The sequence below is a fragment of the Mustelus asterias genome, chromosome 22 (genome assembly GCF_964213995.1).
Source record: "Mustelus asterias chromosome 22, sMusAst1.hap1.1, whole genome shotgun sequence".
In the NCBI taxonomy this organism is placed as follows: Eukaryota; Metazoa; Chordata; class Chondrichthyes; order Carcharhiniformes; family Triakidae; genus Mustelus; species Mustelus asterias.
Window position 1 is genome coordinate 36,332,488 of NC_135822.1, and position 21,410 is coordinate 36,353,897.

At 44.7% G+C, this 21,410-nt stretch overlaps 1 protein-coding gene across 1 annotated transcript in view; it reads right to left on the reverse strand.

Annotated features, from left to right (window-relative positions):
* Positions 1-21,410, reverse strand: part of nphp4 (nephronophthisis 4) — a 479,472-nt gene that overhangs the window by 125,322 nt on the left and 332,740 nt on the right. Inside the window, exon 12 of the mRNA XM_078239167.1 lies at positions 13,429-13,559. Coding sequence (XP_078095293.1) covers positions 13,429-13,559 — 131 coding nt within the window. The remainder of the gene's footprint in view (positions 1-13,428; positions 13,560-21,410) is intronic.

Below are 21,410 nucleotides of genomic sequence, written 5' to 3' on the forward strand. Positions count from 1 at the left end.
CTGTGCTGTATTGTTCGTTGTTCTTTGTACAATCACCCGAGGCCGGATTTGAACTCAGGTCCCTGGTGCTGTGAGGCTAACCACTGGGCCACCCTGCCGCTCTTTAAGTCCTAAGGCATTGCAGTATACAATGCTATGGTGGGATTTGAACCCATGTCCCCAGAGCATTTGCCTGGACCTCTGGATTGCTAGTCCACTGACATTACCACTGTGCCACCATCTTCCCCAGCAAATTCAATTTGTTTTTGTAACTTACTCTCACACTGAGATAATGAGTTTTGCTAATGCTCCTACCCGGTTTCAAATCCTGGACCTCCTGCGTGTAAAGCGAACGTGTAACCACGACAGAAACAATGGAGTGGGATAGCAGCTTCTCACAACAACTGATCCCTGGGATGAAACTCCCACAATGACCCAAAAATCAATCAAGGAAAAGCTGATTCAAGAGAGAAACCTTCAAGACTCAAACAATCACAACTGCTTGAAAAGGAAGACAACAAACTGACATTCTCTCAGTGGTCTTCTTCTGGAGAAATGTGAAAGCAGTGTCTTGAGAAAATGGAGCACTTTCAGCTCCTATGAATAAATTTGCAGCTGAATCATTCACTGCTGTCGTGATGACAAGTGAAGCATTCAACACCTGAGACATGAGTGAATCGGGTAGAAGACCAAAGAATGTCCTGAAGGCAGAGCAATATGCAAGGAAAGTAAGACTTCCCTACTACTCTTAGAGTAGGAATCTCACCTTCTCAAACTAATGGTGTCATTTCCACGCTAGCTGCAGCGTTAGGCCATTCTGCTGAGACAATGGGATCTCGGGGTTAGCTTGAGAAAGGAGGATTCCACTGTTCCCAGTTACCACTGCCCCTCAGCTCCAGAATTCTCCCCCTACCTCATTCTCCTTATTTTTGATGTTCCTAAAAACCCAACTTTCTGATCAAGTTTTTGACATTTCTTGCTTCTACCGTCAAAAAAAAAGGCAAAAATGTTCGTATTGAAATTATTCTTGTTAAGCACCTCGCCGTGTTTTGCTATGTTGAATGCTTGTTATAAGTGTAAGTTGTTGGATGGAAGATAGGAGAGTGGTCAGAGGCACATTGGAATAATCAAGTCGAGGGGTAGCAGAGACATGGCTGAGGGTCACAGCAGCACGTGAGCTGAGGCAGGTTCAGAGTCAGGCAATATTCCAGAGGTTGGGAGTCTTTTTTTTATTCATTCATGTGACATGGGTGTCGCTGGCTGGCCAGGATTTGTTGCCCATCCATAGGTGCCCTTGAGAGAGTAGTGGTGAGCTGCCTTCTTGAATCACTGCAGTCCACGTGCTGTGGGTTGGCCCACAAGGCCGTTAGGGAGGGAATTCCAGGATTTTGACCCAGCAACTGTACAGGAATGGCAACATATTTCCAAGTCAGGATGGTGAGTGGCTTGGAGGGAAACTTGCAGGTGGTGATGTTCCCATGTATCAGCTTTCTTTGTCCTTCTAGATGGAGTACAGTAAGAAAGCTCCTAACACCAGGTTAAAGTCCAACAGGTTTATTTGGAATCACGAGCTTTCGGAGCGCTGATCCTTCATCAGGTGAGTGAAAGATGAAGGAGCAGCGCTCCGAAACCTCATGATTCCAAATAAACCTGTTGGACTTTAACCTGGCGTTATGAAACTTCTTACTGTGCTCACCCAATCAAATGCCTGCATCTCCACATCTTCTAGATGGAAGTGGTTGTGGGTTCGAAAGGTGCTGTCTAAGAATCTTTGGTGAATTTCTGCAGTGCATCTTGTAGATGGTACACAGTCTTGTTGATGGGGTGGATTTGTGATCACAATCTCATCCCAGGATCACAATCTTATCCTGGGATCAAACACAATACTGAGGTTACAAATGATCTGACTCAGCTTCAGATGGAAACAGCAGCCAGGGAATGGAGATTGCAGTATGGACCAAAGATAATGACTTTGGTCCTCCTAATATTTAGTTGGAGGAGATTTCTGCTCCTGCAAAACTAGATGTTGGACAAGCAGTCGGTGGAATCAGAGAATGGAGGTGAGGGGGGGTGTCCAAGGTGGCTGGACAGATCAGTCTGTATGTGGAACCTGTTGTTATGTTTCTGTGTATTATCAATGAGGGGCCGTATGTAGAAGAGTAGGGAGCGGGTGGCGGCAATGCTAGATCTTTGGGGGATGCCAGAGATATCAGAGCAGGATTGACAAGAGCAGCCACTACAGACATTTAATAATAAATAATAACGGTTATTGCAGGAAATTATCCTGCTGTGATTCAACAGGTATGAATGGGATCAGGCATGGATGATAGAATCATAGAATCCCTACAGTACAGAAAGAGGCCATTCGGCCCATCGAGTCTGTACCGACCACAATCCCACCCAGGCCCTACCCCCATATCCCTACATATTTTACCCACTAATCCCTCTAACCTACACATCTCAGGACACTAAGGGGCAATTTTTTAGCATGGCCAATCAACCTAACCCGCACATCTTTGGACTGTGGGAGGAAACCGGAGCACCCGGAGGAAACCCACGCAGACACGAGGAGAATGTGCAAACTCCACACAGACAGTGACCCAAGCCGGGAATCGAACCCAGGTCCCTGGAGCTGTGAAGCAGCAGTGCTAACCACTGTGCTACCGTGCCGCCCATATAGTTTCCATAATAAAAATAAAAAATGATAGAAATACTCAGCAGGTCAGGCAGCAGAGTGAAACAAAGTTAACTTTTCAGGTTGAGATGACCTTTCATCAAAACTGAAGAAAGATAGAATCATAAGAGTTCTTAAACCAGTGGCAGGAGAGAGGGAGAGTGAAAGGGAAGGAAGAAGAGATTCAATGACAAAAGATCTCATGAAGCAACAGCCAGAGAGAGTGGTAATAAGTGTGGTAAAGAAACTAAAGTTGTGCCCAGATGAGGTGTAAATGTCTGTACAGCAATCATTTAAATACAACACGAAGGGATAGAGAAAGAAACGAGACAAGCCCCGTCCAGCAAAACAAAAGAAAATTTTAAAAACATGTAGAACAATTTGAATGTGGAGATGCCGGCGTTGGACTGGGGTAAACACAGTAAGAGTTTTAACAACACCAGGTTAAAGTCCAACAGGTTTATTTGGTAGCAAATATCATTAGCTTTCGGAGCGCTGCTCCTTCGTCAGATGGAGTGGAAATCTGATCTCAAACAGGGCACAGAGGCACAAAATCAAGTTACAGAATACTGATTAGAATGCGAATCTCTACAGCCAACCAGGTCTTAAAGATACAGACAATGTGATAACCATACAGATGCCAAGACAACGGATGAATGAACACCGCTCGACAATCACCAGGCAAGACTGTTCTCTTCCTGTGGGGGAGCACTTCAGCGGTCACGGGCATTCAGCCTCTGATCTTCGGGTAAGCGTTCTCCAAGGCGGCCTTCACGACACATGACAGCGCAGAGTCGCTGAGCAGAAACTGATAGCCAAGTTCCGCACACATGAGGACGGCCTAAACCGGGATGTTGGATTTATGTCACACTATCAGTAACCCCCACAGCTTGCCTCCTGGACTTGCAGAATCTCACTGGCTGTCCTATCTGGAGACACTACACACCTCTTTAACCTGTGCTTAATGCTCCTTCCACTCACATTGTCTGTATCTTTAAGACCTGGTTGGCTGTAGGGATTCGCATTCTAATCAGTATTCTGTAACTTGATTTTGTGCCTCTGTGCCGTGTTTGAGAGCAGATTTCCACTCCATCTGACGAAGGAGCAGCGCTCCAAAAGCTAATGGTATTTGCTACCAAATAAACCTGTTGGACTTTAACCTGGTGTTGTTAAAACTCTTACTGTGAACAATTTGAAGGCAGAGGTTATGATCGAAAGTTGTTAAACTTGACGCTGAATCCAGAAGGCTGTAAAGTGTCGAGTCAAAAGATTTTCCTCCTATTTGTGTGGAGCTTCACTGGGCCACAGTAACAGTGATGTGGAGATGCCGGCGTTGGACTGGGGCAAGCACAGTAAGAAGTCTCACAACACCAGATTAAAGTCCAATAGGTTTATTTGGTAGCACAAGCTTTCGGAGTGTCGCTCCTTCTTCAGGTGAAGGAGCGACACGCCGAAAGCTTGTGCTACCAAATAAACCTGTTGGACTTTAACCTGGTGTTGTGAGACTTCTTACACAGTAACAGGCCATGAATGGAACGGACAGAGTGGGAACAAGGGGGAGAGTTACAATTACAATAACAAGCAACTGGAAGCTCAGGGTCGTGCTTGTGGACTGAACAGAGTGATCCACAAAGTAGTCACCCAGTTTTGCGTTTGGATCAAGAAATCAGATTGTGAACAGCGAATGGAGTATACTACATTGAAAGAAGCACAAGTAAATCAGCTTCTGGTGGCGTTTTTTTCACTTGTGCTTGGGACCTTGGACAGTGAGAAGGGAGGAGGTGAAAGGACAAGTGTTGCAGCCTCTGCGTGGAAAGGTGCCATGGGGAAGAGAAGGCAGTGTTAAGGGTGACTGAGGAGTGAACTAGGTTATCACTGAGAGCGCAGTCCCTTTGGAATGGAGAGGGCAGGGTAAGAGTTGTTTGGTGGTGGCTAGCACGGGAAATGCAACACTATCCTTTCACCTTCTCAAAGTCAAAGGTCCCAAACTCTCGTTAACATTTAACATAATTTTTAATCGAAAACTCAAGCAAAGGTTTGACAACACAATCAATAAGTTATTTCTGCTCTGCAGCAGGAAATTCTTGCTAAGCCATATACTGAAAACCAGCATTCCTTAATGTTAGGGTAGATGATTTGGCAGAATTCCACAAAACGTCCCATGAGTTTTTGCAATGTGTATTAGTTTGTGAAAAGCTCCCAGAAACAGTAAAAATGCCAATTTCTCAGCGATCAGAAAGAAAATCCTACATTTATATGGAACCTTATTTGTCTCTCAGGACATCCCAAAGTGTGTTACATACAAGGAATTATTGTGAAACACAAGTGAACAGGATGGATGTTTCTGAATTACAGCAATTCACTCATTTTCGCTCATTGGGCCGGCACGGTGACACAGTGGTTAGCACTGCTGCTTCACAGCACCAGGGACCCGGCTTCGATTCCCGGATTGGGTCACTGTCTGTATGGAGTTTGCACATTCTCCCAATACCTGCGTGGGTTTCCTCTGGGTACTCCGGTCTCCTCCCACATTCTGAAAGACGTGCTGGTTAAGTGCATTGACCCGAACAGGCGCTGGAGTGTGGCGACCAGGGGAATTTCACAGTAACTTCATTGCGGTGTTAATGTAAGCCTTACTTGTGACTAATAAATAAACTTTAACTTTATACTGAAAGGGGTGAAAAACATTAATGACCATGACAGGGGTAGTATTAAATTAAGCCTTATTTTCCTTCTTATCTATTTTGGAGGCTCGTCCTTTTGTACTGACAAGAGTGGTCATGAATGTAGTTCAGCCGGAGTTGCAGCATGTCCACACTCTGAAGGATTAATTCTGCAGCATCTTTAAACAGAATGTTTTACTCAAAGTCAGCTTTAAACAGCAACGCAGTTCAAGTTTGTTTGTGTGGCTACTCCCAAGGGTTAAAGGTTGCTTAAATAAACAAGTTGCAATATGAAAAGAGATAATATATTGAAATCAAATCATATAATTCCTCACTGCTGACTGGGTTGCAATTAAATTGCTTAATATAACAATGAAGTACAGGCCCGAAAGGCAACTGTATATTGCTCTTGCACTGACTTCTCTGCGAGGAGCGGGCATTGATAGAAGTTTCGGTTTACAACATCGGCTAATAGGTTTTCTAGTGTTTGAAATATTCCACTCGGTCAACTCTGGTGATTTGTGTGACTTCTGCAGCAGTGGTTTATGATGCAAGTGAGAAAAAAAGCATTTAAAGTTACTGAACCTTTTTATTAACTCACTGCTTCACTGTGCACCTCCATTCCCTCTGCATGTGAGAGTAAGCTCCAAACAATATTACAGCAAACGTCGGCTGCAACCAAAAATTAGTTTCAAATTCACAAACTGCGTAGTTTTAACACTGAATAAGTCAGTTCAAGGCAAGCAACAATACCTGCACCATAAATTTAAGAGATTACAATCTTCCAACCGGGGTAGAAGTGACTCTTAGCTGGTCTAAACTAGAGTATCTGCATCTTGCAGCCTTCACTCTCAGTGTACAGATAGCAAGCAGTAGAAAAGTCCATTAAAAGATTACAACATCAAATAATTACACTGGGAATATTGGTGATTCGAGGATACTAGCTCACTTGGTTCAGCTGTGATTGATTAAGTACCTCAAAGACGTTGCAGACAATTTGTCAGGACTTTGAGATTAATGTGGGATTTTTCGATAAGACTGTCAGTAATCCTAACTTAATCAATAAGTTATTCCTTCTCAGCAGCAGAAGATTTGTGCTAAGACATTATTGAGGATCAGCATTCCTTATTGTTAGGGCAGGTGACTCGGCAGAATCCACAAAACATCACCTGAATGTTTGCAATGTGCATAACTGTATGCAAAATCTCCCAGAGACTGTAAAAACGTCAGTTTCTCAGCACTCAGAAGTAAGTATCTGCATTTATATAAAACCTTACACGTCTCTCAGGCTATCCACAAGGGGCTGGATTAGCTCAGTTGGCTGGATGGCTGATTGGCGTCGCTCCACATGACCAACAGCATGGGTTCAATTCCCGGGCCGGCTAAGGGCCGACATGAAGGCCCCCACTTTTCAACCTTGCCCCCTTGCCTGGGTTGTGGTGACCCTCAGGTTAAAATCACCACCTGTCAGCTCTCCCCCTCAAATGGAGAGCATCCTCTGGGACTGTGGCAACATTTTGGTTGCCTACAAGGAATTACTACGAGGTATAGTTGTCACGCTGATGAACATTGAAGAGACTGAATAAATCCATTTTAAATGAAGGAGATAATGGGCTATTAGTTCCATGATGACAGTAATGGGAGTTTGGAGAGGTAAGATTATTGGACCTGTAGTTTTTCTACGTCCAAAACATTGCTATATATTACCGTGTAACATGATGACCATTCCGTATATAAAGTTCACAAACAACCATGGGTCACTTAGTCAGCTTCTTATGTTGTTTCATGATGGGCAGCATGGTGGCACAGTGGTTAGCACTGCTGCCTCACAGCGCCAGGGACCCGGGATCGATTCCCGTCTTAGGTCACTGTCTGTGTGGAGTCTGCACGTTCTCCCCGTCTTGCGTGGGTTTTCTCCAGATGCTCCAGTTTCCTCCCACAGCCTGAAAAACGTGCTGGTTAGGTGCATTGGCCATGCTAAATTCTCCCTCAGTGTATCCGAACAGGTATCGGAGTGTGGCGACTAGGGGACTTTCACAGTAACCTCACTGCAGTGTTAATGTAAGCCTACTTATGACACTAATAAAAAAAAGACTGCTCATTGTTTGAGTATCTCCAAGCTGTAAGTTATTTCATCCGTGGGTCCTGTCCTGACTGAAGAGTCCTATGAAGGATCAGCACGGATGTCCACAGAACTGAGAGTTCATTCTGCCGTTGTTGGGGAAGTTCTGCAGTTGCACTACCTCTGACCTTCCTTTGGGCACATCAGATGTGAGTTTTGAAGTAGATAGTCCTTGAAACACAAACAAATTTCACTGCTTAACTCCACATGAGCTGGTCAGCTGCAGTAATTTCCTATAGGTGGTAGCCTTGAGTATTGCAGAAAGAAAGGCATTTTATTGAAGCTTTTCATCTTGCACTCATCAGGACAATCACAAGAATACCAATGCCAGGGGAAACAACTTTGTACTGTATGAGAAGAGTGCTGATTGGTAGAGGCAGTGCCATGGAGATGGTTGATGCTGACTGACAGTTAACTGCCCAGCATTGTTTGAAAATTTAAACCAGGCAGATTGACTCTGATTGATCAAGGCATTGCCTTGAAGAATGAACCAGCAAATGACTATCAATTACATAACATTTGCACGTTCTATCTGCAAAGAGCAAGAGCTTATGTATTAATATATATAATTATGGGCGGCACGGTAGCACAGTGGTTAGCACTGCAGCTTCACAGCTCCAGGGACATGGGTTCGATTCCCAGCTTGGGTCACTGTCTGAGTGGAGTTTGCACATTCTCCTCGTGTCTGCGTGGGTTTCCTCCGAGTGCTCCGGTTTCCTCCCACAGTCCAAAGATGTGGAGGTTAGGTTGATTGGCCATGCTAAAAATTGCCCCTTAGAGCCCTGAGATGCGTGGGTTAGAGGTGCTAGCGGGTAAATATGTTGGGATATGGGGGTAGGGCCTGGGTGGGATTGTGGTCGGTGCAGACTCGATGGGCCAAATGGCTTCTTTCTGCACTGTAGGGTTTCTATGATTCTATGATTCTATATGTCGTTTCCAGTACGTGCAACTGTGCCACACCATGAGCCCGACTGATAATCTTGAATTGGTTGTCAGCGTAATTCTTAGCACACTGAGGGTCATTTAGCAAATGTCGTACAATCACAGAATCACCTTTAAAGCTTCTGTGGCACCATTAACAGTTAGATACACTGATTTGGAGAACCGAGTTTTTGACAGCACTCAAGAATCTGTTTGTCAGAGTTTGGATGTTTTTCTTGTTGTGGGCAGCGAGGACACAGTCACCTGTGTACAGCAGCTCTCTGACTGCTGCCCAGGCATGCAGTCTGGAGAGATTGAAGAGCATCCTTGAATGGACCCTACTGTCAATGCAGCAGGCATGTCTCTGGAGGCACCCTTAGGCATTGAAGCAAAGAAGAGACTGGAGAGTTGGGGAGCCATGACACGTCTTTGTTTTCTGCTACTGGTTACTGCAAAGTCATCGGGCATCTCACATAGGCATAAACATGTCCAGCCGATTTTGACAAACTTGTTTGGATATTCTAGCACAGAGAGCAATTCCCTTAGACCAGGTCAACTCATCATCAAAAGCTTAAGTTAGGTAAGTGAACAACATACATAGATCCTGATGTTACTTTCTGTGATTTTCTTGTAGTTAGTTTGCAGCAAGCACAATATCAGCTGTCCTAACGTTAGACCTAAAACTACATTGTAATTCCAGGAGCCTACAGGAGCTGTAAACTAGAGGGCATAGGTTTAAGGTGAGAGAGGAAAGATACAAAAGGGCCCAGAGGGGCAATTTTTTCACACAGAGGGTGGCGAGTGTCTGGAAAGAGCTGCCAGAGGTAGTAGTAGAGGCGGGTACAATTTGTCTTTTAAAAAGCATTCAGTTACATGGGTAAGATGGGTATAGAGAGATATGGGTCAAACATGGGCAATTGGGACTAGCTTAGTGCTTAAAAAGGATGGCACGGACATGAAGGGCCTGTTTCCATGCTGTAAACATCTCTGACTACGTATCATCTTCAAGGCTGTCGAGCAGACAGTTCAGTCGGAGCTTCGTGAGGATCCTTCTAGCAGTTAAAAGACTTATTCCTTGATAGTTGCTGTATATATTTTTGAATTCTTTCCACTTCCAGATGCCGATTGTTCACGTCCTGCTGAACATTTTCCTCATCCCAGATACACTTGAAGACAGCTGTAAGTTTGTAAGCAAGCTCTGTGCCATCCCACTTCCAAATGTCTTCACTCAAGAGGGCGGTAAATCTTTGGGATTCACAGTTCCAAAGGGTTGAATTATTCTCAATCATTGAGCAAGTTCAAAACAGGAATGAACTTTTGGGCATTAATGACATTGAGTTATGCGGGGATAGTGGGGAAAATGGGGTAGAGGTGGACAATCATCCATGATCTGTTTGAATGGTGGAGTACTGACTCAACAGGCCAAATGGCCGACTTCTGCTTCCAAGTTCCTAATTTCTGCTGGAATGCTGTCTGGGTCAGAGGCTTTGCTTTTGTTTGATTATCAGTGGAAGGAGGGAAAGAGAGGCTTTCGTTCTCTGGAATCTGCCCAGTTTGATGCAGAGATTTTTGCTGAGATGTGGGAATCTTTGTTGAGCAGCTCGGCAGAGCTCCCGCCACCTTTCCATTACAGCTACCGTATCAGAGATTAGGGTAGGAGCGAAGATTGTGGGAGGGTAGGAGCGAAGATTGTGGGAGGGTAGGCCAGTCTTCAGCACATTATAAAAATTTGGATCCCACCCGTCACTCTGCATTCTTCTTATAACACGCTGGAGCTTATGTCTGATCATTTTCATTGTCCTGGTGCTTGGTTGTCGATTGTGTGGCTGCTAGAAGATTTGTATGTGTGAGCTGTTCTGTTTGATGGTGCAAGTTGAGGAATAAATGTCATCATCAACAGAACCGCCTCCTCTGCTTCAAACATGTGTTGTGGTATTTTTTAATATCTGCTGGATAAGGTAGATGAGCCCTTAGTTTAACATCTCATCTTGGTACAGCACTGAACTGTCAGTCTGTGTTTATGTGGTCAAGTTCCAAAATGGATTTGAGCCCATAATCTTCCAACACAGAAGTGAATGTACCAACTCAGGTGATACAAACTAAAACCCCTCCGTTATAGCCCAGATTGAAAAACTGTATTGTTTTAATATTCATTCATGGGATGGTTATGGTTCAGAATCTTATGAAATACTGGAAAAATTATTAAAAATAGAGATCATAGGACACTGTTCATTTTGTGTCTAGCTCCAAATAAATATAGATTGACCAATCTAACACTACTCTTCCATTGCCCCTTTTTAACGAGGCAGTACATCAGGCACTCTTCCTTCTCAAGTATGGTTCACTAACTCCAAAATGCCCCAAAAAGCAGTCAGATCACACAGGTATCATTTAGACAGCCTTAACATAATAATTACCGTGTTTTAAAATTATTCTCTGAGAAAGAAGAATCAAAACAATACCTCAACAATACTGCTGCTGCCCAGGTTCAACTCCAATGGGGGATTCTTTCACGGGATGTGGGCATCGCTGGCTGGGCCAGAATTTATTGCCCATCCCTGATTGTCCTTGAATTTGAGTAGCTTGCTGGACCATTTCAGAGGGCAGTTAACCACATTGTTGTGGATCTGGAGTCTCACATAGGCCACAGTGGGTAAGGACAGCAGATTTCTTTCTCTGAAGAACATTAGTGAACCCAACTGTTTTTTACAACAATCAACAGTAATTGCATGGTCACCGTTACTGAGACTAACTTTAAATTTCCAGATTTATTAATTGGATTTAAATTCCACCAGCTTCTGTGAGATTTGAACCCATGTTGTTGATCATTAGCCTAGGCCTCTGGATTACTAGCCCAGTGACACTACCACAAAACCACCATCCCAGCAAGTGGCCCCTAGATTTCAGGCTATACACTATACATTGGACTGTGCACACCCTCACATCATGAGGATGCAAAGACCTACGGCAATACAATGAGAAATAGATATTTTAGGCTTTGTTTGTAATATTTCACCATGTAAGATTGAACAATGGAATAACGAGTTTTTCCAGTAATGACTGAGACTACATCTACAATTTGATAGACTAACCGATCAATCTTACTTTGCCACTAAATAAAGAAGGATCCAAGTGCTCTCTCGAGTCTTAGAACGCGCAAACTAAAAGCTCTATTAGTGCCTCTTCACGAACAATGGACGCAGTACTCAGCTCGCATGGACCATCCATCAGATTAAATGTTTCATCCCAGGCTAATTAAAGCATAAGGTGGCATTTCAGTGTCCCAATTAACTGAGATCCTCAAACTCAAGTACTCAAGTATGGGTCATTCATTGAAACCATTATTTAACAGTGGACATTTTCACATCCAAAAGAAATTATAAAATTGTTAGTTTTATATTATGCTTTTCTAAAGTTGATAATAGTCTTTGAATTGATGACCTGGAAATTAATTCTCAGTTCTTCATTACACCATTTTTTTAAAAAGTTACTCACCGAAATTAAGTCACTCTAAAATATTCCAGCAAAAAACAGGGACAAAAAGTTGCATCTTTACCTCCAGTTATTTCCACCTCTGACAGGTTTCAGCATGGTCTGATGGACCTACAACCTTGATAATCTTAATTCCATCTTTTCCATTTATGCAGCGGCGAGTACAAACTTGCACCACGCTATAATTATATGGCGAGGAACCTGCCTCATTACATTGTTCTAATGTTGTGGATCTCAGAAATCTAAGAAATCTGGAGACATGGAGTTGTGAGCAGAATATGTAAGTGCAGGTACTGATAATTTCCCCTGTGAGTTACTTGCACTGTAGAAGAATCTCTGGATGGGTTAAGATTGATTGGAAGTAAATTTTACCACTGCAAAGCTAGGAAGCCCACAGAAAAACATTTGAAGATATTGATTGGCTTTGGTATGTGACACCATTGTGTCAATTAAGGAAGTATTTATGAAAATAAAACTTATAAAGCAAGGGGAGATTTTCAATTGCCTGAAGAGGTATTGTTAATGTCTCATGGGCTCTGTTTCTGGTTCTTCCTAATTTAAAATCCTGGACATGTTTTCCTTCAATTTACAAGTAAAGAGGATTATTATGCAGCTATACCTATCTCTACATTAGGTTTGGCTCAAGTGGTCTTAGTCAACTTGCCATTTTTTAGCAAACAATGTCAAGATAAAATTCTGGGCAGCCAGGAAAGGTGATGTAGATCTTCCACAGTCATTAGCATAAAATAGAAATCATTAACATGTCTAATCCATCAGGAGTAGTCTTGCAGCTCAGTCCATTTGTTTGATTGACTTTTGTAATTGAGAGTCAATGTTCATCTGAATGAAGCACAGTCAAATGAGTGGAGTTCAGGGAGCTGATCTGATTGCTCTTTGTCCCAAGCATACATTTTTAACCAGAAAGATTTTTTTTAAATGGCTTAACAAATGCATGAGCATAAGAAAGTTCACTCTGTTAATAATTCCATGGGAGATATTTCTCCAACATCTCTTGTTTATCCTCCATCTCCCCTGAAAGAATATCTCGGGTGGCACAGTGGTTAGCACTGCTGCCTCACAGCACTAGGGACCCAGGTTTGATTCCTGGCTTGGATCACTGTCTGTGCAGAGTCTGCACATTCTCCCCGTGCCTGCGTGGGTTTCCTCCGAGTGCTCCGGTTTCCTCCCACAGTCCAAAAGACATGTTGGTTAGGTGCACTGGCCATGCTAAATTCTCCCTCAGTGTACCCGAACAGGGGCCGGAGTGTGGTGGCTAGGGGATTTTCACAGTAACTTCATTGCAGTGTTAATGTAAGCCTACTTGTGACACTAATAAATTAAACCATTAGATTCAATAAGCTCCTTTTCAAAGGCAAGAGTTGACTCTGGATCCACTACCATCACTGATTGGGCATCCATTTCACAAAATGTATGAGACCATAATGGCTAAAGGTTGCTAAACTAGCCAACCCAGCCAGAAAATAGTGAAATATTTGCCAATTTCAACTTACAAAGCTTTTTCTGGAGCTACATTCTGCAAAGACTCAGACTGATTTCGACACAAATGACATTCTTACCTTCCAGCCTCTGATCTCAGGGCGAGGATTGGCTCTTGCACTGGTGTGAAAGGCAATTCTTGCAAGTGTTCATCTGCTTGGAACTCCGGAGCACCACTGAGGTCCACATTATCGATGCTGTCTCTACGTTCCTAGAAATGCACAGGAAATAGATCCAACTGAAAACAGTTTTCATCACTACAAGATGTAGAACATAGAATGGCTCATGTTTTCCGAGAGACTTGCATTGTTACACTGACTCAGCTACAATAACGGACCCCTTAAACACCATCAAAGAAAGAGAAACTGTGCAGTAATTGACTTTATGGCATTGCTTATGGTGGTCTATACTTCCCTGTGCTTCCGCACTTCTCCGCTATGATCCAGCATCGATAACAGTTGGAAGCCTATTCAACATAGCCCGACCGTCACTGAAAGCATTGGTGATTACAAGTTGACGAGATTCTCACCATTTTTCCCACAGCTCCCACTTGGACTTAAAGGGCGCTAATTTGGTTCACTGCTCCATCTAAAACTTGTCCTTGAGTAACACTTGGCTTCCCAATGACACATGGCATTGCATCTCCTCTCGCCCATCTGCGACACTAATGCCTCCAGCAATGGGTCCATCACTCTGGAACCTTCTGCCCACACTCATGTTCACATTGCAATAGTTCACTTTGCAGCAATATGTGTGCGCAGCTTCCTTTTAAGATGCAGCCTGCCTTTAAGAACAACAAACAGTACTGTTGGGACCACACTACCCTGCACAGAGGCCTCAGAGGGAGCAATGTTGAAGCTGCCCGGGTTAAGGCTGCAATTAAGTTTATTTATTAGTGTCACAAGTAGGCTTACATTAACACTGTAATGAAGTTACTGTGAAAATCCTCTAGTCGCCACACTCCGGCTCCTGTTTGGGTACACTAAGGGAGAATTTAGCATGGCCAAACCACCTAACCAGCACATCTTTCGGACTGTGGGAGGAAACCAGAGCACCTGGAGGAAACCCACGCAGATACGGGAAGAATGTGCAGACAGTCACCCAAGCAGGGATCCAAACCCGGGTCCCAGGTGCTGTGCGGCAGCAGTGCTAACCACTGTGCCATCATGCCACCTTTATGCAAATGAGGTGATCACACAATAATTGCAGGTCTTTGATCTTCATGATTGCAGGAAGATTGTGAATTCTGACCTATATGCCCAAAAAAACTAGCACAACCCCATAGCCCAAAAATAATGGGACCGGTGACCAGACAGCAGCTTGTTGTATAGCTAACACAGCAGGTCAGAGAGCTGGGGATTAAGTATTAAACATTATGTAACACATCCTCAAGCCACCATTATCCACCTTACATCCTTTCAATGGCAATGAGTTTTGTGGCAAGTCAGTGTCCTGCTCGCCTTAAGCAGGACAGTTCATTTATCTGTGAAAATGAGGATGGGGCTGACTCTCTCTGCAGATGTAAACAAATTTAAATCCAAATGTAAAAATCGTGAACATACAAGATGTCCCAATTTTCCTGCAGCCCTGAACATTTTTCCTTTACAGATAATAATATAATTTCCTTCCAAATGATCAATTGAGCCTATCTCCACCACATCCTCAGACAGGGCATTCCATATGTTAACCACTCGTTATGTTAAAATCTTTACCCTCATGTCACCACTGCTTATTTTGCCAATTATCTTTTTGTGGCTTCTGATTCTCAATCCTTCCACCAATGGGAAGGGTTTCCCTACTCTGTTCACACCCCCTCATGAGTTTGAACATCTCTATCAAATCTCCTCTCAACCTTCTCTTCCCCAAGGAGAGCATTTCCTTTCCTCTTCTCTGGAACCATTCTAGTGAATCTTTTCTGCACTCTCTCTAAAACCTTCACATCCTTCCTGACGTATGGCACAGAGATCTGGATTCAATACTCTAGTTGAGGCTGAGCCAGTGCTTTCTACAGGTTTAACATAACCTCCTTGCTTTTGAACTCTATGCCCTTATTGATAAAGCTCAGGATGAAATATATACTTCATTAACTGCTTTCTCAACCTGCCCTGACGCCATCAATGACTTGTGCACATATGTACCCAGGTCCCTCTTCTCCTGCACCCCCTTTAGAACTATACTCATTTTATATTGCTTCTCTGTGTTCTTACCAAAATGAATCATTTCCCATTTTAATTTTAATCTTCCACTTGTCCACCTATTCCACCAACAGGCCTATGTCCTTTTGAAATTCTACACTATCCTCCTCATAGTTCACAATACTTCTAGGTTTCATGTTGGCTGAAAATTTTGAAATTGTGGCCCCTACAACCAGGTCTAGGTCATTACTATTCATCGGAAACAGTAGGATCCCTAACACCGACCCATGGAGAAGTCCACTATAAACCTTCCTCCGCTCTGAAAAACCATCCATCACTGCTCTCTGATTCATGACGCTCAGCCAAGTTCCTAGCCGTGCTGCTGCCATCCCTTTTACTTCACGATCCCAAACTTTGCTCACAAGTCCGTCTTGCGTCACTTTTAGACGTGAATCTTTTTCCTTCAAGTTTTATGTATCAAATGTCCGGCAAAATGGCATCATTATAAATATCTCCATTGCATTTCTGAGGGACATTTACTGAAATAGTTTAGGAATGGGGACCATCATGCCGTGCCAACTCAAATTGCGTTTTGGAGTGAACCATCCATCTCTATGCAGTGTCAGTTCCACATAGGGAATTGTAATCTTAGATTAAATCAGAGGTGATCAGCTCCATTATTTCAGTAATTATACTTAATGGTTGAAGCTCAGTCGCCAGAAGAACCTGAACTTTAAGCACTCAACTCGTTCAGGAGTATTTTGCACAGGAGCAGTTTCACTGCGATCTTGAAAGCAGTGCTACTTTCAGAATCAAGGCAATGTGACCTTGCCAAACCAAAGCCTGCAATTATGTGGGGTCCTGATGGTCCTGTAGCTTGCTTGTTTCAGAAAATTCTGACTTTTTTCCAGTGCAGATTTCTGTGTGACTCTTCAAATTTCCAATACGTAATCATGACATTGGGCGACACGGTTGTTAGCACTGCTGCCTCACGGCTCCAGGGATGCGGGTACAGTTCCAGCCTCAGGTCACTGTCTGTGTGGAGTTTGCACGTTCTCCCCATGTCTGCGTGGGTTTCCTCTGGGTGCTCCAGTTTCCCCTCTCAATCCTAAGATCTGCAGGTTAGGTGGATTGGCCATGCTAAATTGTCCCTTAGTTTCCAAAGATGTACAAGTTGGGGGAATTAGGGAGTAAATACGTGGGGTTACGGGGATAGGGCCTGGGTGGGATGCTCTGTCAGAGAGTCAGTGCAGACCCGAATGGCCTCCTTCTGCATGGGCTTCTCCTGATGCTGCGGTTTTCTCCCATAGTCCAAAGATGTTGGGTTACCCTGATTGGCCATGCTAATTGCCCCTTAGTGTCAGGGGAATTAGCAGGGTAAATATGTGGGGTTACAGGGATAGGGCCTGGGTGGGATTGTTGCCGGTGCAGGCTCGATGGGCCAAATGGCCTCCTTCTGCACTGTAAGGATTCTACGATTCTATTCTATGATTGTCATGCATCATGTGTATGTCACTGCAACTAATCACCTGTCAGAGAAGCACACTCGGGATTCTTTTACACAATCTAGTCCTGCGTATCTGCACTTCTGTCGAGGAAGGAAACAGTGAGCTATTAACAACTCCCTGTGTGCTGTTTGCAAACAGTTCTCCAGCTGGACAGTCCTATTGCATGACAGTGATTAATGGTGCAAAACACATTCAACTCCCAGCTCATTAATCATACATACTCTACATTTGCATTGTGATATCCACACCAGCTCATGGAGTTTGACTGTTTTGAATGAGTGAAACAGTACGTTATTCATCAGAAGTACAGTTGAGCGTCTTTTTTCTACAACAACCTTGATTAATTATTATTTCCCTTTTAAGAAAATGTTAGGATTGGGATAGAACTGATGTCGGCGGCATGGTAGCACAGTGCTTAGCACTGCTGCCTCACAGCACCAGGGACCCTGGTTCAATTCCAGCCTCGGGTCACTGTCTGTGCAGAGTCTGCATGTTCTCCCCGTGTCTGCGTGGGTTTCCTCCGGGTGCTCCGGTTTCCTCCAACAGTCCAAAGATGTGCGGGGTAGGTTGATTGGCCATGCTAAATTGACCCTTGATGTCAGGGGGATTTGCAAGGTAAGTGTGTGGGCTTACGGGAATAGGGCCTGGGTGGGATGTGGTCAGTACAGACTCGATGGGCCAAATGGCCTCCTTCTGTACTGTAGGGATTCAATGACATATGCTGTGGTACTGCCTCGTTACACTGATAGTTGTGGTATTGAATGATCAATGACCACTCCGTTGGATATGGCTGATCGTCAATCTCCGAAAGGCTGGGCTTCTTCACTGACTGAATTTATAACCCAGTCTGATACTCGCAGCTGCATTCTCGGTTCCGTTTGGTCGGTACCTCCATTTTACCACCTGGTGCCCGCACAGGAGAGGGGTAATTGTTTACATGCCTATATCAGTTGAACAGAGCCATCTTCTCAACATGGGAGCACGTCTCTAAACTTTTATGGCAACTTTATTTGAAGGACCCAAGGAGTTCAAGAGACTTGCTGAGCACATTCTGCACAGACTCAGCTGGAGGCAAACCTGACGCAGTGTCAAAGTGAGGCGAAAGTGCAACATTTGGGTCTTTAACACCCTCCAAATAAGCACATGTCAGGCCTGACCCTGGTTTTCCACTACACATTTAGCATTTCTCCGAAACAGACATGGTTTTATTTTAACTCTAAATTTCCAGCAGAAACTCACCATCTGATTGTTTCCAGAGAATTGAACAGAAGACTTGCAATTGTACAGCACCTTTCATGATCCCCGAATGTCCCAAACCACTTTACAGCCAATAAAGTACTTCTGAAGTGTGGTACATTTTATATCCAATTTTCCCTTCTCACTTGAAGGCATTGATGTATGTCAGGATACCTTCCCATGCATTCCAGCTGCTCGCCAGTGTCTCATTTAGAGTACCCTATAGACCTGCTGTCAAAGGACTATTCGACTATAAAGACAAGACATCAAAGACAATTCCTGTTCCTGCCCAAAGTCCACATGCCAACTCTTGCTAGCGTAGGCAGCAAACAGCAGCAGGTATGCATGATCAGAGCTTCCCCTACCTTTGGTCCAAGTAGCGAAGCCAGTTTCTATTCTATGCTAACCGAGTGCAAGCTGCTGATCTACCCTGGGATCTCACCGGACTATGTGGCTCGGTAATAGACTGCTCAAAGTTTTTTAAAGTTTATTTATTAGTGTCACAAGTAGGTTTACATTAACACTGCAATTAAGCTACTGTGAAAATCCCCTACTCCGGCACCTGTTCAGGTACACAAAGGGAGAATTTAGCATGACCAATGCACCCTAACCAGCACGTCTTTTGGATTGTGGGAGGAAACCGGAGTACTTGGAGGAAACCCGCACAGACATGGGGAGAATGTGCAGACTCCACACAGACAGTGATCCAAGCCAGGAATCGAACCTGGGTCCCTGGCGCTGTGAGGCAGCAATGCTAACCACTGCGCCACCGTGCCACTTACATATTGCTTTCATAGATCATAGAAAACCTACAGTACAGAAAGAGGCCATTCGGCCCATTGAGTCTGCACCGACCACAATCCCACCCAGGCCCTATCCCCATATCCCTACATATTTTACCCGCTAATCTACGCATCCCAGGACACTAAGGGGCAATTTTAGCATGGCCAATCAACCTAACCCGCACATCTTTGGACCGTGGAAGCAAACCGGAGCACCCAGAGAAAACCCACGCAGACACAAGGAGAATGTGCAAACTCCACACAGACAGTGACCCAAGCCGGGAATCGAACCCAGGTCCCTGGAGCTGTGAAGCAGCAGTGCTAACCACTGTGCTACCGTGCCGCCCTCCACTGTGCTACCGTGCCGCTTTGGTTAACTTATCTACTGGAAGCTACATTTCCAGAGTATAGGGCGGCACGGTAGCGCAGTGGTTAGCACTGCTGCTTCACAGCTCCAGGGTCCCGGGTTCGATTCCCGGCTCGGGTCACTGCCTGAGTGGAGTTTGCACATTCTCCTCGTGTCTGCGTGGGTTTCCTCCGGGTGCTCCGGTTTCCTCCCACAGTCCAAAGATGTGCGGGTTAGGTTGATTGGCCAGGTTAAAAATTGCCCCTTAGAGTCCTGAGATGCGTAGGTTAGAGGGATTAGCTGGTAAATATGTGGGGGTAGGGCCTGGGTGGGATTGTGGTCGGTGCAGACTCGATGGGCCGAATGGCCTCCTTCTGCACTGTAGGGTTTCTATGATTTCTATGCTTCTATGACTATTTAGCATGATATAACTCAGTTTCTGTAGGTTTCGCAGCCTAATATAAATTCAAGCGTAATCTCGAGCAGGTTTGCTCTGAGCATCGTAGCATCCACACAAACAGCACAAAGACAATTTTAATCGGTCATTTGTTCTATAAACTTTTGCTTTAACTATCTGCTCTTTCAAGAGTTCATCCATAACTGTCGAGGTAATCAGGCCAATAGATTATTCTTTTTCCTATTCCATTCACAAAGCGGCATTCCCAAAATGTAACAATGTTCCCCTGTTGAAAAATGTCACAAAGATTAATCCTACATGGTTGTGTCTGATCGCTAATCCCCCATCACTATAAGGCTTCAGGAGCATGATTGGAAAATGGTTGCAACCCTTGATTTTGTTTCCACTAAAGAGAATGATTATATGGGGCAGAATTTCATTAAGTTTAAGTTTATTTATTAGTGTCACAAAAGCAGGCTTACATTAACAGTGCAATGAAGTTACTGCGAAAATCCCTTAGTCGCCACACTCCGGTGCTGTTCGGGTACACGGAGGGAGAATTTAGCACGGCCAATGCACCTAACCAGCATCTAATCAGACTGTGGGAGGAAACCGGAGCACCCAGAGGAAACTCACGCAGACACGGGGAGAATGTGCAGACTCCGCAAAGACAGTGACCCAAGCCGGGAATCGAACCCGGGTCCCTGGCGTTGTGAGGCAGCGGTGCTAACCACTGTGCTGCCACTCCCCTTTTGTGAGTTTGGGCATGGGGGGGCATTTAATGAGGTGGAAGGGTGGTAGGAGGGATGCCAGCCCCTTTCTTCCCACCCTGATAGGTCCATGGCAGGAAGGACCGTGGACAGCAATCCTGCTCCGTTGCCAATTGAGGCCCTTAAGTGGGCAATTAATGCTCACTTAAAACCCTCATCTCGCTGCTGCTGGTATTCACCCAGAGGTAGTAGGGGGGTTATCATGCAGGAAACACGACAAGCACTTGTTTGGGTTGCTTGCCAGCTCCCAGAGGCCATATCTCATTCAAAGGAAATCAGTACCTGATGACAACTCTTCTGCTGCCATCACTAATCTGCAGCCTGGGATCCAGTGACAATATAGGGTGGGCGTGGTACCGACAGCACTACCGCCGCCCCAGTGGTGCTGTCATTCATCAGGTCTCCACCTATCAGGCAGCAATCAGCCTTGGGACCTCCGTTCCAGTGGACCTTGCTGTCCAGTTAAGGGCATGGATGGCACTTCATTTGGCTGGTATTGGCATAAGGAGGCGACACGAAGCTCTCATCAGCTCTCCTACCAGTGGACCAGACCTCCATTGCCTCCAATAACTACCGTCCATGGGGAGGGACTGTGTAAAGTTTTAAAGTTTAAAGTTTATTAATTAGTGTCACAAGTAGACTTACATTAACACTGCAATGAAGTTACTGTGAGAATCCCTTAGTCACCACACTCAGACGCCTGTTCGGGTACACTGAGGGAGAATTTAGCACGGCCAATGCACCTAACCAGCACGTCTTTGGACTGTGGTAGGAAACCGGAGCACCCGGAGAAAACCCACGCAGACATGGGGAGAACACGCAGACTCCGCACAGACAGTGACCCAAGCTGGGAATCAAACCTGGGTCCCTGGCACTGTGAGGCAGCAA